This window comes from Blennius ocellaris, assembly GCF_963422515.1.
Source record: "Blennius ocellaris genome assembly, chromosome: 7".
NCBI lineage: Eukaryota > Metazoa > Chordata > Actinopteri > Blenniiformes > Blenniidae > Blennius > Blennius ocellaris.
This window is the reverse complement of record NC_137656.1, coordinates 4,058,001-4,081,671: the sequence shown is the minus strand read 5'-3', so window position 1 is coordinate 4,081,671 and position 23,671 is coordinate 4,058,001. Positions and strand designations below refer to the sequence as shown.

Here is a 23,671-nt window from a genome sequence, read left to right as displayed (position 1 = left end):
AACAACTTTTTTAAAAATTTCGCACAGATGTCGTACCATTTAAAAAAATGTTTTAATAGTTTCACCCAATTATTGATCGAGTGTCGCACCACATTGTAAAGTATTGTGCCAGAGACATTTTGTTGTCATGGACACGTAGTGTGAATTTATAGAATTTCTAGAGACAGTAGGACTGGGCGAAAGAAAAATTTGATTTTCGAGTTTCAATTTTTATTTTTTTTTTTCCCCCTCAATGCACTTAAAAATGACTGCAGACATCTGATATATTGTCAAAAGTGCAACTTTATCGCTGCGATTGTCCTCGGGAGTTAAAAAGCATATAAACGATCCCAAAATAAAAAGTAAAACGAGGCTCCGTCATTTTTACAAATTCAAGCTTTAACCAGGTTGAAACTGAAGTGGAAATGTGAGAAAATGCCCAAAAATCTGTGGAGGAAAAAAAAAAACTGGAATTTGTAAACTAAAAATCTTTTTTAGCCACAAATTATATTAATCGATTAAATCAGTTTTTTATTTTTTTGCCCGTCACGGAGACGTACGACGTCCTAAAGTTTCGCGCAAACGTCCGTGAGGTACCGCCGGAACTGCAGTTAAATCACAACACAACAAGTTTTATCGCTTGTTTTCCCTCAATGATTCTTTCCAAACGTGAAGGCGAGGTCGTTTATTTCCGACCCGGATGAAGTTCAGTGTCGCGGTCGCCTCCTCTCCGCCTGGATCCAGCCGGCGATCAGCTCCGCCTCCAGCCTCCGAGCCCGGACCACCGACGGGGGGTCTTCGTCTTGAGCTCCTCTGGAGGGGGTGACACAGAGAGAAGGGGTCAGTGTGTGTGTGTGTTTATATTTATATATGTGTGTGTCGCCCACCTGAGGTCCAGGTGATGAGCTCCCTCTGAGATGTTGATGGCGATCAGCGACGAGCTCAGCGATTGACGGACCTGCACCGGAGAGCGGAACGACCCTTAGAACCCTTAGAACCCTTAGAACAGGTCGACCCGACCTTTTCCTTCAGGAACCAAGATCTTTTTTTACTTTTTTGACCAATTCATCTTTGTCAACTTGACGCGCCGACTGCTTCCTTTATGTATTCGATTAGAATAAATCAGTATTATTGTCATCACATTAAAAAGTGGTGAATAAAGTGGATAAATATAAGTTTAGAAACACATGGAAGTACAGGAGACCCAGGAGGAAATGCATATAGTAGCAGTAAACATTTGCAATGTCATATTTTTCAATAAATTATGCACTTTAATTGTCTAAAATTAAAGTTTTGTGTAGTTTTGCTCACCCCTCCGTTGGCCCAGGGGTCCAAGTCCCCGTTGGAGAAGATGATGTTGCTGGCCGAAGAGAGAGCTGGAGAGCCACACGGATGGAATTAAACCACGGAAGCGGCAGGAAAAAAAACAACATCTGGACACACTCTGAACTGTTTTAACGATTCGAACGGAATCCACTTCCACATCGCGGGAGGATTGGATTCGAATAAAAACAGGTCGATGGAAGTTTTTCCTGTTTTTTAAAAAATAAATTGGAGTTAATTGTGCCTGTTTTTTTTGTGTTTTTTCACAATGTTCCCTGTGAGACTCACCGCCCCCCCAGAACTGGACCCGGAGCCAGCCGGGTCGAGGCGTCAGCCCCCATCGCTCCTCGCAGTACCGCCGCCGCTCCGCCTGGCTGAAGCTCATCGGGGGAAACATGTCGGTGACGTTGTTGCTCTCGAAGCAGAGTTCGACCTCGGTGCAGGCCTGCGACCGGAGAGGGTGTGTGACTGAAGGTGTGTGTGTGTGTGTGTGTGTGTGTGTGTGTGTGTGTGTGTGTGTGTGTGTGTGTGTGTGTGTGTGTGTGTGTGTGTGTGTGTGTGTGTGTGTGTGTGTGTGTGTGTGTGTGTGTGTGTGTGTGTGTGTGTGTGTGTGTGTGTGTGTGTGTGTGTTACCTGGTAGTCCCAGGCCTGGCTGTCGGACCCCAGTCCACACCCAGTGGGGTCAGCACACTCCACGTAGAGGTCGTAGAGGTCGAAGCAGCTCAGCTGAGCAGACGAGTTGTAGACGATGGCTGCGGGAGAGAGAGAGAGAGAGAGAGAGAATCGTTCTGATGGAAGCAAGAGCTGCTGCAATAAGGAAGATCTACTGCCCCCTGGTGCTCACTGACTGTAAATGCAAAGGATTGGTGGAGAAAAAAGGAGGGAAATAGACAAAGAATTACAACAATCAACAAATATAGGTGAGGAACCATGAGTGAAAATAAAATAAAGTATTATTTTTAAATATATATGGGAAAATTAAAAAAGTGGGGGGGGGGGGGACAGTACAAGTGGAAGAAAATAAGATGACAGGAAAAGTCATAAAAATCTAATTGGAAAATAAGATTTCTATACAAAAAGAAATCAATTATAACAGAAGAAAATAAATGTCAGATTTAATTAAAAAAATGTATGTTTCAGACACCAACTGAAGGGTTCTGGAGGTTTCCTCTGCTGCCCCCTGCTGGTCGCTTCACAGGACACGTCAGGTCCTCTCAGACTCAGAAAAACAAGAGTCATCGACTTAAAGCACAAGACCCCCCCCCCCCTCATGTTGGAACCTCCTGACTGTGTTTACCTGCAGTGTCCCTGAGGTTCCCCAGAAGATCTGGACCCCTCAGCATGATGTCACAGCCCACCTGAAACACACACACACACACTGGAAGCTGAGAGAAACAGGCGCTGACGCAGAGGAAAGAGTGGGGGGGGAACCCGCTGGTACCTTGACGGGGTGGGCGGGCATGTTGCCCATGAAGTGCGTGCTGTAGGGGTAATCCAGCATGGCCATGAGGGTGAAGGCGTTCCTCAGCAGGCCGTTCAGCTGGTGGACGTCTCGGGGGGAGGACGGCGGCTGACACAGGGCGAACGCCGCCTGGATCCGCTTGTAGTCTGAACGTGAAGACACACGGAGAGTTTCAGTCGCTTACTGTGGCTGCTAAAAAAAAAAAATACAAAAAACGTGGCGTCCAAAAGCTTCACCCTGGCGATCCGCCAACTCTTTGAGCTGCTGGAAAGCGCCTCTGACCGCAGCGCTGCACCGGGGACTGACGGCCTCAAAGTCCTGAGATGGGAGACACACGGGGGGGTGAGGGGGAGGACACCTTGGTAACGGAGAGACGTGTGGGCTGGAACGTGTGCGCGATCTCTCACGGCCGTGACGTCTCTGAAGAACTGGCGGGGGTCCCCCAGGCCGGCGGTGGACAGGACGGGGGCGCTGGCCGCCAACGCGCCGCTCACCATGTTGGGATACTTCAGCCGCATGTAGACGGACAACATTCCTCCGTAACTGGTATGAAGGTGGAGAACGAAGTGACAACGAACGAAGATGAATACTGAGTGAGGTGGGGCGGAATCAGGAGAGTCGTTGGGTGTGGTGAGGTGGGGGTGAGGGGGGTATTCCTACCTGCCCCCGAACACGATGACGGGGCAGTTCTCGGCCTGCAGCTGCTGCTTGAGCCCGGCGATCATGACGGCGTAGTCGGCCAGAGCCTGTTCCACCGTCAGAAGACCGACCAGAGGACGAGTGAACGAGTCCTTCCCGAACGGCAGAGAGGCTCCGTAGTACCTCTGGCCGGGGGGGTGGGAGGGACAGAGACGTTACCGGACACGGACCTGGTTACCTGTTCATGACCAACATGGCGTAGAAACGGCGTGCCCTCACGTGCTCGGCGAAGATGACCAGCGCCCCCTGCCGGGCCGCCAGCTCCAGGATGAAGCCGGAGTTCAGGGCGAACTCCCAGATGTCGCCCTCGTTCCCGGTGTAGAAGAAGACGGGCCCGGAGCCCCGCTGCCAGGACTGATCTGCGGGGACACACGAGGATGGGAAGACGGTGAGTTTCACCCCCCCATGATGGAACGACGCGTGGAGGGACGAGGCGACTTCACCTGAGATCAGGTAACGCTGAGGGAACGTCCCGTTCCCGAAACTGTTGAAGTTGAAGTGGTCCAGAGTCTGAGTGAAGAACTTCTCCGTGAACGCCGAGTCTTTCTTCTTCACATCTGGACGTTTTTTCCACTGAAACAAAGAAAAATATCACCTTTAAATAACTGGTTAAAAGGAGCCCCAGGCTAAACTCCTCACAGTTACTAATTTACTAAACTCTTGTTTACTGGTGGAGGAGTCTGGAGAGTCATACAATAGCACACACACACAATAACACAGTTGTACGTGTGTGACTCATAATTGTTAATAAAATATAGAATTTCACATATCTAGTCATAATTGTTTTTGTCTCTCAGGGAACATGATCTCGAACAGTTCCGTCTATTTTCAGGGAATAAAATGAAAGGAAACCAAAGTTTAATCACGTGAACATTTTAAACCGGTCGAACTATGAGAGAGTTAAAATATTACCTGAAAATGAGCGCGTGACAAAGCGAACAGCAGGTCTGCAGAAAACAGAACCACCGCGGCCGAGAAGAGTAAATATTTAAACAATTTATCCATAGTTTATTCAGACACCGGTCAAAATGTAAAAAAAAAAAAGACCGTGACAGCCGAGTTCCTCTCGCAGCTCTCCAAAGCGCATGCGCACAAGGCACCTGTCATATGACCTGTGTTATGGTCCGTGGGACGTTCAAGGACACCTCGGAAAAAAAACAAGACTAATCATGTGACAGAGGAAGTCAAACGTGGAAAATAATAAAAATAAATTAAACATATAATAAAGTACAAGGAATTTTTTTTTAAATAAAACAAAATAAAATTGGTTTCATTAAAAAGAAAAAGAAAAAAATTACAAAAGTTGTAAGCTTGATAAAATTTTAAAAGAAAATCAAAACAGAGTAAAATATAACAAAAAATCCCAATGAAACAAAATCAAAAATGTATACATCAAAATAAAATGAAAATGTCAAGGAAAAGAAAATCCCCCAAATAATGAAATAAAGCAACATAGAGGGAAATATATATAGAAAAAAAGATTTGGACTTAGAAAATAAAATAATACACAATAACATATAAAACATTTAACGTTATTGACTGAATAAGTCAAACATGGAAATTAAAGTAATGAAATATCTAAATAAAAAAAATCTAATTATACCAATTTAAATGAGGATTTTTTTTTTTACAAAAGTCCCAAAGAAAATTCTTTATTTTTTTTAAATTAAGTCAAGACGACAAAATAAAATTACAAGATTAGAAAAAATTTTAATGAAACATCATACAGCACACGGTCTCACGGTGATGCAGTGGTAAGCGCTCTTGCCTCAAAACGACAAGCTCTGGGTTCGATACAGCCCTTGGCCTTTCTGTGTGGAGTTTGCATGTTCTCCCCATTCGTGTTGTTTCCACCCACTAAAAACATGCACGTGAAGTTTGTTGGTGACTCTGATTTGCCCTGAGGTGTGAACGTGAGTGTGCACTGTGTCGATCTTTGCGTGTTTTTTTCCTGTGATGAATCAACAACCTGTCTAGCGCGTATCCTGCCCTCGCCCATAGTTATCTGGGATCAGCTCCAGTGACCATGACCATTACGCAATAATAGAAGATGCGATTCGTTGTGCGGCAGTTAGAAGAATGTAAAAAAAAAAAACCACACACAATTTAAAACAGTAAAAAACCAAAAACAATTTACAGTAAAATACAACCAAAATACAAACTCAAACCTAAATTGAAATTAATTCAAGAAAACCTGCAGACTTAGTTTTATTTTCAAAAACCCAAAATCTTCACGTCATTATAATCAGGATTGTTTTTAGACGGAGTGATTTGGCTGGTTCTTTGTGAAGGAACCTGGATTCTGTGATGGATCCTGTGATCAGGCGTGTGCGTTGCCACTGTTGTGATGTAAAGCTGGACCGGGCCGACGGCCTGCCGTGGTTTCAAGAGGGCGTTTCCTCAGAGGAAACAACCTGAGCAGCTGGTCCAGCAGGTAGGAGTTCATTTATCATCCCGCCCCCCTGCCTCTCTGGGAAGCGAACCACGCTTTTCCAACTTCCTGATCAGAATTACACCTTGTAAAAAACCGAGGTCAAAGGTCAACACGGGCCAAGAGGTGTTGACTAATAGACACACTTCCTGTTTGGTTAGATAAGGTTCACTATAGAGCGTCATGTGATCACGGCGGTGCAGCGATCCTCTCCAGGTGGAAACCTGTGCTACCTGCAGCTGTGGGGAATGTGGACGGGGGAATTTCCTGGTGGCAGGTGGGCGGAGCCTCCTGGAGGGTGGGGGGCAGGTGTAGGTGTGTGTCTGCAGGACTGTTACCTCAGCGAGGAGGACGGCCGCCTGTCAGAGCGACTCACCTGCCGCACAGGTAAGCAGACTGCAGCTGGAGCCGGTTTTGGATGATTAATCCATTGAACCGAGGAACAAGGAAGCTTCCTGGAAGGAAACTAACACACTAACCTCAGGTGAGTTATTAGTAAAGGATTTTTTTGTTGGAACAATGATTAAAAAAATTTTTTTTTAGTATTTAACCTCTAGCTATGGGGAAAATCTTGTTTGTTTTTTTAGGACGTAGACAATTCAGCAAGTATGTCTTTTCGTTGTGATTCACTCTCTTGAGGTGGTGGAGCCTCCAGGCGCCGTGATCAATTAACTTTTATTTATACAGCATCAAACACGACAGTTATTTCAACGCACTTTTACAGAGAAAATTGAACTCGAAGCCCCGAAAGGGAGCCGACTGTGGAAAGGAGGCGTTCTGCTGACTGAAATGTTTTAGTGATCTGGAAACGTCAAAGCTGCTGTTGCACAAAAAAAAAAAACCAAGATGAGAAATTCTTTGGATAAGAACCTCGGTGCCATCTTCAGTCTGAACGCTCCGGTCCACGATGACCCCTACAACACTTTTAGCTTCTGACCACGGATTATTTGTTTCCTGCATGTGTTTGGGTGTTCCCAGTCCAAAAAACATGCATGCGAGGTGAATTACATCCTAAATTACCCAAAGAATGTGTGCGTTTGTCCTGTGATAGACTCAACTTAGAGGATTTCCACTCCTGAGAGATGGTTTCTAGGTACCCTTTCGTTAATTCATCCATAGAAAGGATTCAGAATCGGACCACAAAGTGCCGTCGTCGTTCGTTCATTCAGTTTCAGCCTACAGCTCCTGGATGGTCGACGCTTCACGGGGTGGGACGGCAGCTCGCATGTTTTTTGTTTTCAGTGGAGTGTGAAGGTGTGAGGAAACGTCTCCCGCTCCGGAAGGTTTGTTATCGTTGGAGGAAATCTCCCGGTGCGTTTGGAGAGATTAAGAGACGATTCCTCGTCTCCACAGACTGGAACCAAACTGGGTCCTCCGACGTGGAAACACCGGCTCGTCACCGATACGTTTAATAAGGCTGAAACGTCAAACCAACGTCCTGATCTGAAACAACGATGAACTTCAGCTCGTAACGTCCGAAGAATTCTGCGTGTTTTGGGAGACCAATGAATTAGATTTCACTTATTCACCGGCCGCCAGAGTCGTCTGAAATCCTGGGCCCTGTTTACACCACAACGCGACTTTTTTGAGAACGGTTTCCAAGTGGGGACTTTTTTAAAAAAAATGCTCCGATTCCATCTCCATGGAAACGGGGTAAAACGCAACTTTCTGAAAATGCTGGGGCTCCATGGAGATGGTAGAAACGCTGCTACTGTACAACAACTGTTTCCTCCAGAGTCGTGACTCCCAGTCCGTGTTCGTCGACTGTCAACCGTCCATACGAATGTCTGCATTTCCCCTTATTAATGTGTGTGTGTGTGTGTGTGTGTGTGGTTTCATAACAAAAACAAACGACACCAACAAGTGGCCCAACATGAAGACAACATTTGTTTTCACGGTTGCTGCTGTTTCTGTGAGAAATGACATCGTTTTCAAGACGTTGTGTAAATGCTGAACTTTTCTGAAATGTAAACGTTTCAGAATTTCACTTAAAAATGCAAGCGAGGCCGTAAACGGATTTATTCTGTAGGATTGGACGGAGCAAAACGTCCTGCGCTCTCCCCGGGTCCTGGACCAGGAGCAGAGGACCACCTCAGATGGTCTTCAGCCGGTATCGCCGGTCATTCCGCCCTCGTCCATTTGAATAGGCAGACTTTCCCTGCAGTGTGAGAAACTGCCGAAAATCGTTGTTACAACCAATGAATCCTTACTTTTTGCACCTGACATAGAAGGTTAATGACCGATTTGTTGATTTCTCTTTGTGCCGTTTTCCTGCACGTTGATTAGAAATACCGCAGCATTCGAAAGGCAAACGATCTCTCTCACAGTGTGACGCTTGTTGAAGCCTCATTCTTTAACGTTTCTTCTGCCGCGTTATTTAAACGCACGTCTTTGCGCGTTGCAGCCGCCGCCATGCTCTACACGGAGTTGTTGAAGTTGTGGGACGAGTCGGTCCAGGCGATGGACGCCAAAGACTGGCAGGGCGCTCTGGCCAAGCTGGACCAGATCTCCGAGCCCACCTCCCGCACGCTCTTCAACGCCGCCTCGGCCCACGTGGCCCTGGGACAGCTGTCCGAGGCCCTGAGGGTCAGTCGCAGCCACCCTCCGTCCACACACACACACACACACACACACACACACACACACACACACACACACACACACACACCCTGCAGCCCGTTGCCCCTGTGGCACGGCAGAAATAAAACCTCGGCTCATTCCCATCCTGTCCCTTCAGGCTTTGGACTTCACCATGGCCAAGGACGAGCGTCTGGCAGTGGGTTTCTTCCAGAGGTCAGCGGTGATGATGCAGGTCGACAGGTAGGGGGCAGCAAACACCTCCACTGACTCGCTGCGAGACCTTAAACATAGAAATATTGCAACTCTTTCGATGCAATGAAGAGAAAATTTACACGGATGAGCGCAATGACTGAAGACAACGTTGGAGAAACTGAAAGAACGATTGGAGCTGCACACATCCTGTTGTTGCCATCTGTGGCCACAGGAGGTGCTCATGAGTGATGGAATGTTAGTTTTGTTCAAATTGTTCCAAAACGCAATATACACACTAAGTTTGTTTACTGAAGATATTCAGAGAATGAACATTATTAGAGCGGGTATGTTTGTTATTGACAATATTGATTATATATTTATTTATTTAAGCGAGTTAGCAAGTAAACTAGCTATGTTGCAATGTTGAAGATAACTGGTTAAAAGTGGGGTAGGACTATAATTACCTATTACAGTATTATACTTGTCAGTGATTACTTAATTACTACATTGCCACGGGGAGTCATTAGTGTTAGCATTAGCCAAAGTTGCATAAGAAGTGCCTCGTTAGTCCTGAACTGAATACATCCTGACTGCAACGTGAATTTCATCCCTCAGAATCCATCATTGGATTTTACAGTAGCTGTGGTTAGCATTGGCTTGCTAAATGAGCTGATTAGCATTAGCTTCCCTCTCGCCAAGCTACATGGTGGTCGTTTGTCGCTGCGTTTTGTCACCGTCTGTTTCTTAAAGAATCCATCCAGATTATAGAGCATCTTCCTCCCACTAACGTCCAGATAATAGAGCGTAAGACTATGAAGGCGTCGTGTTGATTTGTGTATCGGCTGCTGCCGTTGGGAGTTTTGCGAGCTTTCATCACTTTTATTAGCTGTTATTTCAGCTCCATTAGCAGACACACCCTCACAGTTCAGAGGGAATGTAGCGCAACAGGGACAACCCATCGGTGTGGATCAACTTGTAAATCTGCGCCCAGACTCAAAAACAACACTCCCGTCGAGCCGTAGGAAGAATAATCTTCACGGTGTCACAATGGGCAGTGACTATGCCATTCATCACGTTGTTAAGTGGCACACGATGAAACACAATGACCCACTTTACAACTTATTTGTACGTAATAAATTTGGCAGTGACACAAGTGTGTGTGCGTGCGTGTGTGTGTGTGTGTGTGTGTGTGTGTAGGTTGGAGGAGGCTCTCACAGACTGTATCTGGGCTCAGAAGCACATGAGAGAAAACCCGGTCATTGACTACAAACAGCTGGGACTCCGCTTCAAACTCTACAGCTGGCAGGTGTGACACACACACACACACACACACACACACACACACACACACACACACACACACACACACACACACACACACACACACACACACACACACACACACACACACACACACACCCTGCCAAATCACAACAATAAATCTGTCACAGCTTTTTCGATTATGTTGACTGATGCAGTGACACACTTGTCCGTTAGGTGGCAGTGTTGAAACTTGCTCTCTTTTAATGCGGTATTTTCTGAAAACAGACTTTTTAAATCATTTCCTCAACAAGTATTGACAAAAGGTTGTACTTGTTCATATGTGTCTCCTTCATTTTTTTATCTTGGCTTTCTGAAGCTTCTTGAAAATGATGCATACATTTGTTTTTGAGTGGGTTTTTCTTATTAATAAATTTGAATATTTTCTCAAAAACACTCTTCCATTATGACTTAGAGTATAAATGAGGTAAAATTGTTACCAATTGCCTAAAAATGTAAAATGGCATGATTAGTGAGAAAAGTAAAATGAATAAAAATTCAAAAATAAGAGGCGAAAGGTAAACGAGGGTTAGACAAAATGTCATGTAAACAAGCAAAACGTCAAAGTCATAGAAATTACTAAATAATGAAAAGGAAAATGGCCAAAGGAAGTTAAAAATGCTAAAATTACATTTCTAAAAAGGCTAAATAAACTTAAACTAATGGAAAAGGTCACTTGACAACCTGTTAAAATGTCTTTAGAAGTTTTAAAATATAATTTAGACAAGTGGATGTTGTATAAACAGTTTCTGTGTGTATTGAAAAAAATATTCTATCCATACGTCCAACTGTATGAACTGTTATTCTCATTGGAAAGTGTCAAACGCATCTTTTTAGTCATAATGGTCATCGTGTTCTGTTCTCATTACTCAACGCACCACCTGGTGGACGAAAGTGGTATTCTTACAGTTTATACACAATTTGGGTCCCAAAAAATTATAATGGTACCTTTTTAAAAATATAAGAGATTTGCTTTTTCACGACTGGGTTAACACACACACACACACACACACACACACACACACACACACACACACACACACAGACACAGCTGGGCTTGAACAAAGCCTCATTGATGGAGGCTAAAGAAGTGATTTCACAACTTTCACATATTTCTACAAGCCGAGGAGAAGAAAAAAAACCGACCATTCACAGGTGGGATGCACCTGTGCACAGCTGTCATCAGGAAACAGATTAAATCGCAACCATACATCATCTATCGTGTGCAGCCTTGCAGCGTCTTCCTCTGAAGTCGGGGAGGCACCGCAGGCCGCCAACTCGTGATCTGAAACTACCACCATTCCAAATGTCTCTCTGAAAAGAAACCCATCAAATCCTCCAGAAACCCACCGACCGTAACGTCTCACACCTGATTGACCGACCGGGCGAAGGATCAAATCCTCTGAAACAAAACAAGGCAGAAATGGATGAACTCGGTATGAACATGGGCTTTTCACAGTAAAGTACATGTTAAAGTTAAGAAGTTTATTATTCAGAAGTTGTTGTTTTTTTTTCCCTTCTGCCGCAGGTCCGCTGAGGGACGGGGCGGAATAAATAAATGGGTTTTAAAAAGTAGAGTGAGAGAAGGAAAACAAAGTCTGGGCTGTTTTTTTTTTAGCATGGAAGTCCTCTGACACTTGATCAGCGCCCACTTTGTTTGTTCCTGGAAGAAGCTCAGGTTATTTTCTTTTTCACTCGTTAAATAAACCAGACTTATAAAAGACAAAAATCAAGGCTGACTGGTTACCTCAAAATGTCTGTAAATATTTTTTTAAAATGGACATCTTTTAAGCCAAAACTCAAAAATAGAAGGTATTTAACTCTATGAAACAGAACCTATATATCCCAGATGGAAAATTGTGTGAATTTTATCCATAAAGAAATCAACATTTTCGTCTCTGATTTGCTTTGTTGTATAATTGTGTGTGTTGTGGATTAATGGTGTGTTGAAGGAATGAAGCTCCGTGGATTGTTCTTGTTTGTTCATTAGTTTGTTTGGATTTGGATTAATGTTTAGAGGAAAAGGGGAAAAAAAGCCTTCTATATTCTTATGTAATAATCTTTCAGGTCAGTCTGTTGTTAGACGATCAGTCATTAAATGTTAACTTCCTGAAAGGCACGTAGACGTTTCCTTGTGCAAACCTTCCTCGCCCATTTGTCCAGAAATCGCCCGGCTGGCCGCTTCTTGTTAAAGGTAGAGACGACGAGGCGGCGCGTTCGGTTTATTACGACACAAGATAAAGAAAAGATTGGAAGATATCGGTAACTTTTGTCACACAATGCCCCGCGGGACGGAAACGTTCTGTATCTTGAAGAGAAAATGTGCAATACAGCAATAAAACCGTGTCCCTTAAGATCAAGTCCTTACAGATTATATAACATCGGTGTGTGAAGAATCTGGAGGCTTTATTCCATGAAACTTTACTATTTGGTGCTTTTCCAAAAACATTGAGCCGTGTGTTTAAAAGAAAATGCCATTAACTGTCCTGTTCCACTAAAATACATTCATCAACTTTATTTCCCCTCAGACAGAACGCTCACAACCTGCTTGTTTTTTTTAAATGTTTATTGTCTTTGTAGGACCTTCAAGTCTGAGCGCGATGATAAAAAATCACTTAAGAAATTTGTCTTCAAACGAAAATATGCCGCTGAAGTTAAAAAGTACGTCGAAGCTTGGGAATGAATTGGATTTCACTTATAACGCTTTCCTACACTGTTTACCACATTCATTCATTCAGTCCATCCATTGGGAGCAGTTCAGGGTTCAGCCTTAAAAGGAAACAAACGCATCGAATCCGAGTATTTAAAAGCAAACTTGCTGGAGGTATTCCGGGTAAGAAAAGTACAGAATGTGTTTCTTTTTTGTGTGTGTTTTTTTCTCTCTCCAAGGTAGAAAATGTGGGACAGGTCTCTGGTTATTTCACAGTGAATCGTCCCTCCGCCGCAGTCACAACGCCGCATTTCATCCTTTCGTAAAAGCAGGGAATCTGACGGTTCCGTCCTCCAGTGTCTCAGACTGAACGGGGAGTTTCTGCTCCGAGAGAATTAGATAAAGTGTGAATCATATGGATCTGCCCCCGTGCAGGCAGTTTACCAAGACTACCCCCCCCCCCCCCCCTCCTCCTCCTCCTCCTCCACCCTCCTCCTCCTCCCCCAGGAGGCTACGAAGACAATTAGTTCTCACTTGAAGACTCTTGTTCCGCAAAACGAGGCCTTGAGGTTTTTGCGTTTGTGTCGCAGGTGTTGTACAACGCGGCCGCCGTGTACTGCCGCATGAACCAGTGGGACCAGGCCCACGACGTCCTGCTGTCCGCCACCCAGGAGCGAGGCGGAGGCGGGGGCCGCGGCGGCAACATCGAGGTGGCGCTGGACAACATCGCGGTGAGTCTCAAGGAAATATACCTTCCGGCTTCTTTTTTATTTCCTGACGCGAGTCGAATAACTGCAAAAGGACGTCTTTTCTTAATTTGATTTTCTGTTTTTCTTGTAAAAGGGTGTCGGATCTTAATTCTACAACCAGTCGATTATTAGAAGTTGTAAGCCCCGCCCCCTTCTGAAGTTGTAAGCCACGCCCCCGATGTTGTAAGCCACGCCCCTTCTATTGTGACACATGCTTGAGTTTTAAGATTTTTTCAAAATTAAATAGATGACAATATAATCTCCCTAATTCAATGCTGAGGGTGTGTAAATATGAGTTTGAACATATTCACATGTGATCGGTAGTATACGACTTTAGCGTTAAAAGGAAATGTTAAATTTAGCCGATATGCGTTAAACATGAGCTTTAAGAGGGCAACAGTCACTGAAATACATAGAAATAGAATATTATTTATTATATTATATATTTTCTGCAACACAAACGCAGAAAGGATGTTTTCAACTTGAAAACTTGTGTAAATGAGGCCTTATTTTCCTGTTTTTGTCACTTTTCAGGTAAAATAAACCCCCAAAAAACCCTAATTTAAATGTGCTGGAATGTTTTGTGTCAAACGATGATCTCGTACATTCATTTAACCGAGAACATGAAAGCAGAGTAAAGGAGATCCGACTGGTCACTTTTTTAAAAGAGTTTTTGAGTAAATAAAGATTGCTAAAAGTCCAGACCGGAGAGTTCTCCACACGACGTGTCGCCACGGCGACGGTACAGTTTGAGCCCTGACTTGTCCTGCAGAGGCGGGAGGTCCTGGAGCCCCTGGCGGTGCCGGAAGGTGTGGTGTTCCGGCCCAGGAAGCAGGACGTGGAGCAGCTGGGCCATAGAGACTTCCTGGGGAAACCGAAGGTACGAACAAATGTTCTACGACTCCTCAACTTTCAGCTTTTCTTTCAGAAAGATTCTCTCAGCATCTTTGTTTAATATCGCCAATAAAACATACGTTTCATTTGGACAATATTATATATATGTAAAATTAGTCATGTATTGTTGGAAAATGTACTATAGTATATGTAATATGAATATATATTTTGTTAGTTTTTTGCTATTGGAGCTATTTAGAGACAGACTTTACAGACGCTAACGTTTCACCTTGGTGTGCCGCCGCAGGTGATCCAGTCCTTGATTCCCAACGACGACTTCGGGGGCTTCGAGCCTCTCAGGATGCAGGTGAGTGTGGAGGTGGACTCTGGGTGGCCCCTGCTGGTCTCTGGCGGTCTCATGACGCTCTCTCTGCCTCCCCCCTCCTCCCCCTACCCCCCCGATACAGAAACCTGGTTTCTACGAGCCCCAGATGGACGGAACCCCGTGAGTATCTTGTCCAGAAGCGACCCGGCATGTCCCCGTGGGTGTTGGACATGTGAGTGACGCCGCCCCCCCCCCCTCTCTCTCTTCCTGTCAGGGACTCTCGCTACATGCGAGTAAAGGGCCCCTACATGGCCCGGGGCCCGGGGCAGATCACGGTGCCCGGGGGGGGCACGGTGTTCCTGTTCGGGGAGGAGGACCGAGACGGGATGGTGACGGTCATATACGATGGACAGGTGAGAGGACGCCTGGGGGGAGGAGGGGGGAGGGAGAGGGTTCTGGGTGTCAAACGTGATCAAAAGGACCTTATTGTTAGCGACGTAGCATTAGCGCCAAAGTCCGCGTGACTTTGTACAACATTCCAAGCGGCAGGCGTTCGCCAACATCAGTCCAAAGCAGACGTGTCCAAACTAGTGCCCAGTTTAAAATGAGCGAGTTTTTAAAGATCTAATGAAATCCAGCGCTCACGTGAAACTCCACCGTATTGTAGTTCTGAGTTTCACCAGCAGGTGGAGCTTCAACAAGGCGAATCAGAAGTCTTGAGGAGATTTCGAGTTAACGGGCATTAGAAAGGGATTGCGTGACTAGAAATGTCCTGAATAGTCGTTTGTAAAGACAAATATTGTTCCAATACGATGAAAGATCAGTTAAGAAAAAGTGAATAAAAGTTTGGACATCTGTGATTTTTAGAGATTCGCCTTGACAGGATAGATAGATCCTGTGGAAAAAGAGCATTAAATGTGAACAATTTTAGATGGATTAGAATAACAGCTATTTCAAATGAAAAGCATTTAACCTGCACTTCTTCAGTTTATTTATTTATTTATTTGTAGCTAAATTCATGCTACTTAGCATCCGGACACAACCCTTTAAGCTGAGCTTCTTTGTTTTACCCGTCGTAATTTATAAGGTGAAAATCATAATTTAAACTCAAAGTTCCTACGTGGTTGCAGAGAGGACTCCTCCCCGTCTCCATGCTCGAACCTGCAGAGGTGAAGACGCCCAAAAACAAGAAGGATAAAGTAAGGCTGCGTTCACGCGACAAAGATTCAAGTGAAAACGCTTCGTTTTTTTTTTTTCATCTAGGAAATGTTTGTGTTTACACTGGAATGTATTGAAAACAATGTCCTGCAGACAGACAATGTCCCCCGGCCTCATCCACAGGAGACATTTGTCCAGGTTTTGTTTTGGAAATGGGATAAAGTAAACACTTTTGTTTATCCTCTAAGGATGCCTTGTATCGTCGTTTTGACTGTTGGGGCGTCTTAAATGACTTAAATAGTCGAGAAAATATCAGAATTCTCCATCTCTAATGCTTCTCTATGAAGCTGAGAAGGTTTGTCCGTTTCCTGGCAGTTAATCGCTATTGGATCGTTTGCGTTTGGGGGCGGGGCTTAGCCAAAGGTCAGTCCCAGGAGAATATGGACTGGGAGTCATGACACTTTGGAGGCAAACGTTGTTATTGTGAAAGAAAGAACTATTTACTACAGCCGTGGTGCGCAGTCACAGTAACAGTAGTAGCAGTAACAGTCGCAGTAGCAATAGTAGTAGCAGTAGCAGTAGTAGCAACAGTAGTAGCAGTAACGGTAGTAGCAGTCACAGTCGCAGCATTCCACAAAAGTTGTTTCCCGCCATCTATGCAGATGTAGTCGAAGCGTTTTCAAATAGATGTATTCAAATAAAAAAACAAAAACAAAACGAGACAGACGCTGATGGTCACTTTGTCTCCGTCCACAGAGAGTTCCCAGCGGGATCCCCCTGCCCCCGGGGCTGCAGCCCCCCTCCCGGCCACGTGCCCAGCACAGCCCTGCAGCTCTTCCTCGGGGTGAGAGAATCAACGGCGAGCACTTCACCGACTCTCCTCCATTAAAAGTTAACTGGGTGTCGTCCGGCGGAGGGGGGGGGTAGGGTTTGGTTTTACTCGGAGCAAAACAAATGTTAAAGATGAAGCAATGTCAGTTAGTGGGAGGAAGATGCTCTATGATTTTAGTCTAACCTGTGACCCCCCCCCCCCCCCCCCCCCCCCTCCCTTCCACACTGTGCTCTGCCTCAGACGCCCCCCCACCATCCTACAACACCGCCACACACACCCAGCCGTCTGCTGAAGAGCCGCCCAGGTACACGGCCAACCCAGCCAGCGAGCAGGTAACACACACACACACACACACACACACACACACACACACACACACACACACACACACACACACACACACACACACACACACACACACACACACACACACACACACACACACACACACACACACACACACACACACACACACACTGGGTCTAAATATAGAAGCATTGAGAGGAAGCTGCTTTGTAAATGATGGGTTGGTGGGGTTGGTGGGGGGGGGTGCTGATGTGTCCCGATTCAGTCACCATGACGCCTTCGGGAAGCCGAGGCAGTGGTCTTCAGAATAAAAATATTCATGTTTCTTTATAACCTGAAAAAAAACGTCGTCCTTACGTCTGGACAGGAAGCAGCTCTAACATCTCGTGTGTGTGTGTGTGTGTGTGTGTGTGTGTGTGTGTGTGTGTGTGTGTGTGTGTGTGTGTGTGTGTGTGTGTGTGTGTGTGTGTGTGTGTGTGTGTGTGTGTGTGTGTGTGTGTGTGTGTGTGTGTGTGTGTGTGTGTGTGTGTGTGTGTGTGTGTGTACAGTCTGACGACTCGGCCCAGGGGGCGGAGTCCAGCTCGCTGGTGGTCAAGGTGCACTACACCTACACTGTGGCTCTGTCTGTTCCTCTGGACACCACCTACCAGCAGCTCCGAGAGCAGGTCGCCCACAAGCTGGGGCAGGAGGTCAGCCACATCCGCCTCAGGTACACACACACACACACACACACACCATAGAGACGACAATCTGATGTTAGTTTCTCTCCCATTGTGTGTCCAAATTCACTTTATCTTCATTTGGAGTTAATAAAAATCAAAAAGACAGAAAAAAAATTCAAATAAAATTGTGGAGAAATCAAACACAATCTTTATTAAAATAAATAAATAAATAAAGGGTAAAAATAAAAGAGAAGCAAATACATTTCGAAATCAAATATTCTTTAAATATCTTTAACAACACCCAAATTAAAATGCATTTTATTGATGAAAATGTCAACATGATGTGGAAAAAATTATTACATTTTTTTTTAATGTAAAGATATTTGAGTTAAATGCAAATCTATTTGGAGAAAAATAAAACTATGCATATAAAGCCATATGATGATGATGATGATGACGTCCTTTGCACACAGTGCCACCTGCTGGTAACAGGAAGTGGGGTCTATACTTCCTCGCAACAAAGTAAAAATTAACAACTTTAAAAAAAAAGTAAATGCAATGAATAAGAAAATATTTTTTTTAAACAGTAATTTAATCTCTTCAATACTCCTCAATTATTTCATGTCTTCACAAAGTGTTTAAAACTTGGCTCAAAATGATAAAATGCATTTATAATTTATCATAATAGTGAGTTTATTATACTGTATATATATATATATATTTTTTTTTTTTTCTAATCCCAAATGAAAACATAACGTCTTGGAAAATAAAATGAATCGTATGAAGTGAGTGTGAAAAAAACCCTCAAATAAATCAAATAAAATGAGAATTTAAAAATGTAGCAAGAAAATATTTTTTAATTAACTTTTACAAACACCCCCCCCCCCCCCCCCCCCCCCCCCACAGACACAAGCAGCATGGCTCCCGGGTGCTGACCCCGCTGTGTGAGGACATGACGCCCGGCGGCACCGTGCAGGAAGTGGCGGAGGCGGGCCGAGCCACCCTGTGGTGCCAGGTCAGGACGCTTTGGAGTTTTGGTTTAAAAGAAGAAAAAAAAAAAAAACTACATAAAAAAAAAAAAAAAGGAAGTGAAAAGTAGAAAGTGTGTGTGAATAAAAAGGAGTTGTGTGGTTCCAGAGAGAGGACCCCCTGCAGAGCAGGACCATCCACTACCAGATGGTGGCGCTCTACGACTACGTGGCTCAAGGTCCAGAGGACCTGGACTTCAGCGAGGGGGAGACGATCGACATCCTGGGAGAAGGTCAGTGGGGGAAGGGGGGGGGGGGGGGGGGGGGGGTCAGTGCTCTTCATCCTCTTCCTCGCGGAAGAAGATCAGGAAGTAGAGGATAATGCTCTTCATCGTCTGCATCTTCATCTTCTTCATGAACATCGACCTCACCATCTTCTTCCTTTTTACTCTTCTGCCTCTTGCCTCCTCGTCCTCCTCCACCTCATCTTCATCCTCGTCTTCCTCCCGTCCAGTGAACGAGGAGTGGTTGGAGGGTCACTGTGCCGGAAACATCGGGATCTTTCCCAGTTGCTTCGCGTACCGAGAGAACGGAGACCTCAATCAACCCTGGAGCCTGTCCTCGCTCCAGGGCGACACCCTGTGAGACCACCTCCACCCTGTGAGACCAGCAGGGGGGGGGGGGGGGGGGGGGGGCTCACCTTTAAACTTCAACCTTTAAAAACAAGGGCGTAGATCCCCATCGCCCTCCGTCTTCAATTAATGAACTGAATTTTAATCTAATCCAGATGAACAATTTAACATAAATACATGTGATTGTGTTAAAAATCAATGCTCTTGAATCGATTAAATAAACTGAATTAATTGCAATAAATCAGGTTGAATTATTTGAGATAAATTCAATCCCAGGTTGGAAAAAAAAACAGAAAAAACACAACTGGCTGAAAATAAATGGGTCAACAGATAAACAAAATAACATATAATTACTGTCGTCTAATTAAATCAACTAACTTCAAATGAAAGTAGCGAAGGAACCAAACTAAGCCGCACCCAAATAAAATAAACTGCTACATAAGAATTGAACCGTCAAAGTTTATTTAAGGGTTAAAGAGATCATCTTTTTTTTTTTTCTAAATTAACAATATAAAATAAACAAAGTGAAATAAGATATGGGAAATTATTTTATTTTTGTAAAAATTTTCTTAACTCAAAAATCTATTTTAATTTGAATGATTTGAGCTGAACTATTAAAATAAAAAAATTAATCTGGAATAATTATCACACAAAAGAATCAAGTCAAATTAAAAAAACTAATTTCTAATAAAATAAAAAACCCAAGACAAATCAATGTAAAACTAAAAATTAAGGAATCACAAATCTTTCTTTTAATAATAAATAAATTATTAAATAAATAAAAATAGATCTGTAAATATGAGTCTAATTGAAGTGTAATTGTGATGTGAAGATGTGTGGATCTGGAACCAGAATCTCCTCCAGATTATCTTCAATCCTGATTTTTTTTTTTTATATATATTAAAGCCAAACTCCACATTCCTGTTTCGACAACATGTCACATCACTCCTGCTCGACCTTCTAGTTTTTAAAGATTCACTGTTAACTTGACAACTGTTCCTGCCTTTTTTTTCTACAGTTTGTCTCTGCGTGAAGTGTGTCGTGTTTTTATATATTTTTAATATTAAAGACTAATCTGTGTGATTGAAAGTGTCAAAAGCAAGTCAAGTTTTTTTTTAAATTTTATTTCACTGTTCTCCTGGAAGATGTTCCATTATAGAGCATCTTCCTCCACTAACTTCAGACGAACTTAACGAGAGAATCCGACTGACAAGAGCGTTTAATTTGAATCTTCATCACAATCTCGCTTTTTCAGCACATAACTATTCCCGCACCGTCGGGAGCAGGTGCACACAAAGCACGTGAAAATGTGCGGAAAATTCAGGAAAAGTGTGTTCTGACTTTTGTTACTGACTCGGCGAAATGTTTCTGAAAAAAAATCCCGCAGAAACTGCGAAAAGCTTCCCATTCAAAGCGGATGGGACGAGCGCGTAAACAAATATCATACGACGTCGCCACACTTTCAGCTCGAGACTCAATTTGACATTTAAAATGTTGTCTGTCCTGAATTCAGATGTGAAAACATCTTTTTCCTGTCTTCGAACACTTTTATCTCGCGAGCCTTTAAGTTGGATGAATGTTTCAGCTGTTTTGGGAGATTTTCGTCAAGTCAAACTAAAGTCGTCGCTGTGGCCACATTTCTCCCTCAATTTCATCACGTTGTACATCAAAACGTCGCTACAGGCCTTGTGCTTCTTTCACTTTTCACTTCATCTGTGTCCCGGAAGCGGTTGCTCTCTAAATAATGCTTTCGTTCGCAGCAAGCGCCAGATTTCCTCATCAACTAGCGACGCTAGCTGTAGCACTGTAGTTTTCTAGTGCTAATGCTAATGCTATAATAACAGTTCTGAGGTTGAATATTGAAAATATTAATCTCTCCAACATCTTTTGCGTCTCTGAAACAGGATATGAGTCTTGGGAAAACAGGAGTTTATTGTAAGGGCAGCAGTTAAGAGCAGAGTGAAGCTAACGCTAACGACCGGCGCGGTGAGCGTGTACAGTAATCGCCATTCCTGCCTGACATTCCTGCACACAAGGAGCGAGCCGCAGAGCCTGACAAATTCCACTTTGGTAAAACGTCGTTTATCTTTCTGGCACCTTTGACGGGATTCTGTCGTTTTGTGACGATTCAAAGCGCCGGGCGGCTTTTCTCCCCGCACGGCGTTCTTTTCAGTCGTTACGACGAGACGGCGGCTTCAGCACCATGAGGCAGATCGACTCCGATCGACCGCCGTAATTCAGCCGCCTTCATTACGTGCTTTTGTGTTGTTGGGTTTTTTTGCACCACCACCTCCAATCGAGCGGCGTGAACCGGCAGATGTGAAACGGCTTACAGCGGCAGGAGGGAGGGTATTAGCGGATCAATCCGCCCACCCAGCGGTTCGGCGTCGCGGCCGCTGGAGGGGAAACTCGAACACGAACAGTTTCAGTGCTTCGACTCAGCAGAACCTCAGTGTGGAGGATGTTTTGGTTTTCAGAGAGATGACGTACATTTTCAGGTCTTTTACCTTCCCGCAGAACCACACTCGGTAATGTTTCTCTAGTAAAAGGCTTTGGAAGTTCTTAATGCTAATGCTAATGCTAATACCAGTGGAGCTCATTGTGACAGTTTAACAGATGTGGTTACCTCCAGCGGTTTTTGTTTCTCTAGTTATAAATTAAAACAAAGATAGAAAACATCCATTTTCTGATGAAAACACGTTTTTGAAGGACTTTGTTCTTTTTTTTTTTTTTTTATACGTTCAGTGCGAATTCTTTCTACGTAAGGGATTATTCTCATCTAATTTTTTTAAATATTGCATTTTTTCAAAATTACATCGAGGAAACATCAAAAGAAAGATGGGTTATGAGTTTTTTTTCTTGCGGGTAGCCCCAAAGCAGATCCTGAAATATTCTTATATTGTTAAAATTGTGCGTTTAATTCAATTAATGTCATGTTATGAACGACTAAAAGTTACTAAATTATGTCTCCAGCTTGTTTTTTCACCAGTTTAATTTCCTGTCGTCTGGTTTAACAGCCGCTGTGATTAAATGAACACTCTTTAAATAACACAGATGCTGTGAAAAATTAGATTTGGGCCTGAATCACATTATGATTATAAAAGTGTATTTCATTCACTTTTATTTTGAAGGACGTGAAAGTTTGGCTTTTTGTGATTGAGCTTCAAATCTCTGGCGTGAGTTTTTAATATTTCTTTCCGTTATATGGCCGTAAATTCAAATCGCAGAAATGCAGAAAAAGATTATCAGAATTGTCGATATTCAAGCACAATTTAAATCCAACCACAGCTTTTGTTTGTCAGGGACCTTTTCCCTTCGCCATGTAATCATTTCTTAATTTTCTGAGAGAAAAAAAGCCAAATGAATGAAAAAAAAAAAAACTTGACGAGTGAATTTCTTGTAAATTCATAACTTTTCAAGTTATCAGTTTCAAGCTGGTAAAGGTTTAAAAAAAAAGTGTCTGGAGTGAGGAGGAGAAAGTGGGACTACATGAAGCCGGTGTGACATGTTTAATCTCTAATCTGTAATCTCGTTCACTGTGTCCTCCCTTTGGATTAACTTCATTTAAAACTCCCACTGATCCTCCCAAAGGACAAACCGAGACTACGGCGAGAGCGAGCGAGGCGGGAACATTCAAAGAAATGTGAAGGAGAGGGAGTCAACTGTTTTTATTATGGTTTTAAAAAAAGACCAAAAAAAACCTGAAAGAAAATAAGTTTATCCAGTTAGAGAGGAGGAGGAAGAGGACAAGGAGGAATGAAAAAGAATAATAGGGAACACAGTGAAGAGGAGAAAAGAAAAGGAGGATGAATTTAGATTTGGCTTTAAAAAGTATAAATGTTGATCTCCAGGTCAGTGTCGCCACACTGCCCCCTCGTGGCTGCAAATATTTACACGAGGAAATGTTTTCTTTCATGTTTTTTTTTTTTTTTTTTAAGTTTTCCCAGTGATTTACTGTTTTTTTTAAAAGTGTAAAACATCTGCATGAATAAAAAGTTGAGTTTTTCCTCCACATTTAATTGTTTTCAAAATTCTTCACTATCTGAATAAGTTTTTTCTTCACTGTTAGAAACAAAGTGTTGAGTTTAATAATTATGAGCTCTGTGCTGCACTGCCCCCTAGTGGTCGAACCACAATCAACGAATGCATTTTTTAAAACCTATTTCAGAAACGAATTTAATAAGTGTAATATAGAAAATGACAAATTGGCCATTAAAACAACTATAAAACCTGAAGTTTGAGAGTCACGACTGTTTCTTACAGAGAATTTAACAGAAATCTGAAGCTTCATCGTGTAATTAATAGTGTGTGTGTGTGTGTGTGTGTGTTCTCATCCTTTAAGCTGATCAGGCTGATCAGCTCTGAGACTCCTCGTCATAACCGGAGGCTTCAGGATATTTTCCAGCAGCTATTAATAGAAACCTGCGGCCCCCGACGCAGTTCACATGAAAACATAAAACTTTTGTTTGGTGACAACGTTTCAAAAATGCAACTTTTGGAAAAAAAACAAAAACAAAAAAAAAACAAAAACGTTCTAGAAACGCCAGTAGTAGAAAATGGTAAAATGCT

General features: G+C 43.4%; 2 protein-coding genes across 2 annotated transcripts; one reads left to right on the top strand and one right to left on the bottom strand.

Moving 5' to 3' along the window:
* Nucleotides 1–497: 497 nt before the first annotated feature.
* Nucleotides 498–4,517, bottom strand: dpp7 (dipeptidyl-peptidase 7). Its single transcript, XM_080499369.1, has 13 exons — nt 4,376–4,517; nt 3,907–4,036; nt 3,683–3,822; nt 3,425–3,588; nt 3,172–3,307; nt 3,001–3,082; nt 2,744–2,910; nt 2,600–2,660; nt 1,936–2,054; nt 1,591–1,747; nt 1,291–1,355; nt 867–937; nt 498–792 (listed from the first exon to the last, which is right to left on the bottom strand). The coding sequence occupies exons 1-13, from the start codon at nt 4,466–4,468 to the stop codon at nt 687–689; spliced, it is 1,491 nt and encodes a 496-aa protein (XP_080355495.1). The 5' UTR covers nt 4,469–4,517; the 3' UTR covers nt 498–686.
* A 1,768-nt stretch (nt 4,518–6,285) lies between these two features.
* noxa1 (NADPH oxidase activator 1) lies at nt 6,286–20,636 on the top strand. Its single transcript, XM_080499023.1, has 16 exons — nt 6,286–6,378; nt 8,299–8,480; nt 8,632–8,714; nt 9,864–9,972; nt 13,227–13,367; nt 14,158–14,265; nt 14,527–14,586; nt 14,687–14,724; nt 14,819–14,957; nt 15,675–15,743; nt 16,459–16,546; nt 16,775–16,866; nt 17,389–17,549; nt 18,409–18,517; nt 18,640–18,763; nt 18,985–20,636. The coding sequence occupies exons 2-16, from the start codon at nt 8,307–8,309 to the stop codon at nt 19,113–19,115; spliced, it is 1,626 nt and encodes a 541-aa protein (XP_080355149.1). The 5' UTR covers nt 6,286–6,378; nt 8,299–8,306; the 3' UTR covers nt 19,116–20,636.
* The last annotated feature ends 3,035 nt before the right edge of the window (nt 20,637–23,671 follow it).

Excerpts from the sequence above, each read along its gene's own strand:
- dpp7 (XM_080499369.1), bottom strand. The coding sequence starts at position 4,468 with ATGGATAAATTGTTTAAATATTTACTCTTCTCGGCCGCGGTGGTTCTG. Across the intron at positions 3,823-3,906 it reads TCAGCGTTACCTGATCTCAG|ATCAGTCCTGGCAGCGGGGC; the intron begins GTGAAGTCGCCT and ends GTGTCCCCGCAG. Across the intron at positions 3,308-3,424 it reads GTCATCGTGTTCGGGGGCAG|TTACGGAGGAATGTTGTCCG; the intron begins GTAGGAATACCC and ends CCTTCATACCAG.
- noxa1 (XM_080499023.1), top strand. The coding sequence starts at position 8,307 with ATGCTCTACACGGAGTTGTTGAAGTTGTGGGACGAGTCGGTCCAGGCG. Across the intron at positions 9,973-13,226 it reads TCAAACTCTACAGCTGGCAG|GTGTTGTACAACGCGGCCGC; the intron begins GTGTGACACACA and ends TTTGTGTCGCAG. Across the intron at positions 17,550-18,408 it reads GTCAGCCACATCCGCCTCAG|ACACAAGCAGCATGGCTCCC; the intron begins GTACACACACAC and ends CCCCCCCCACAG.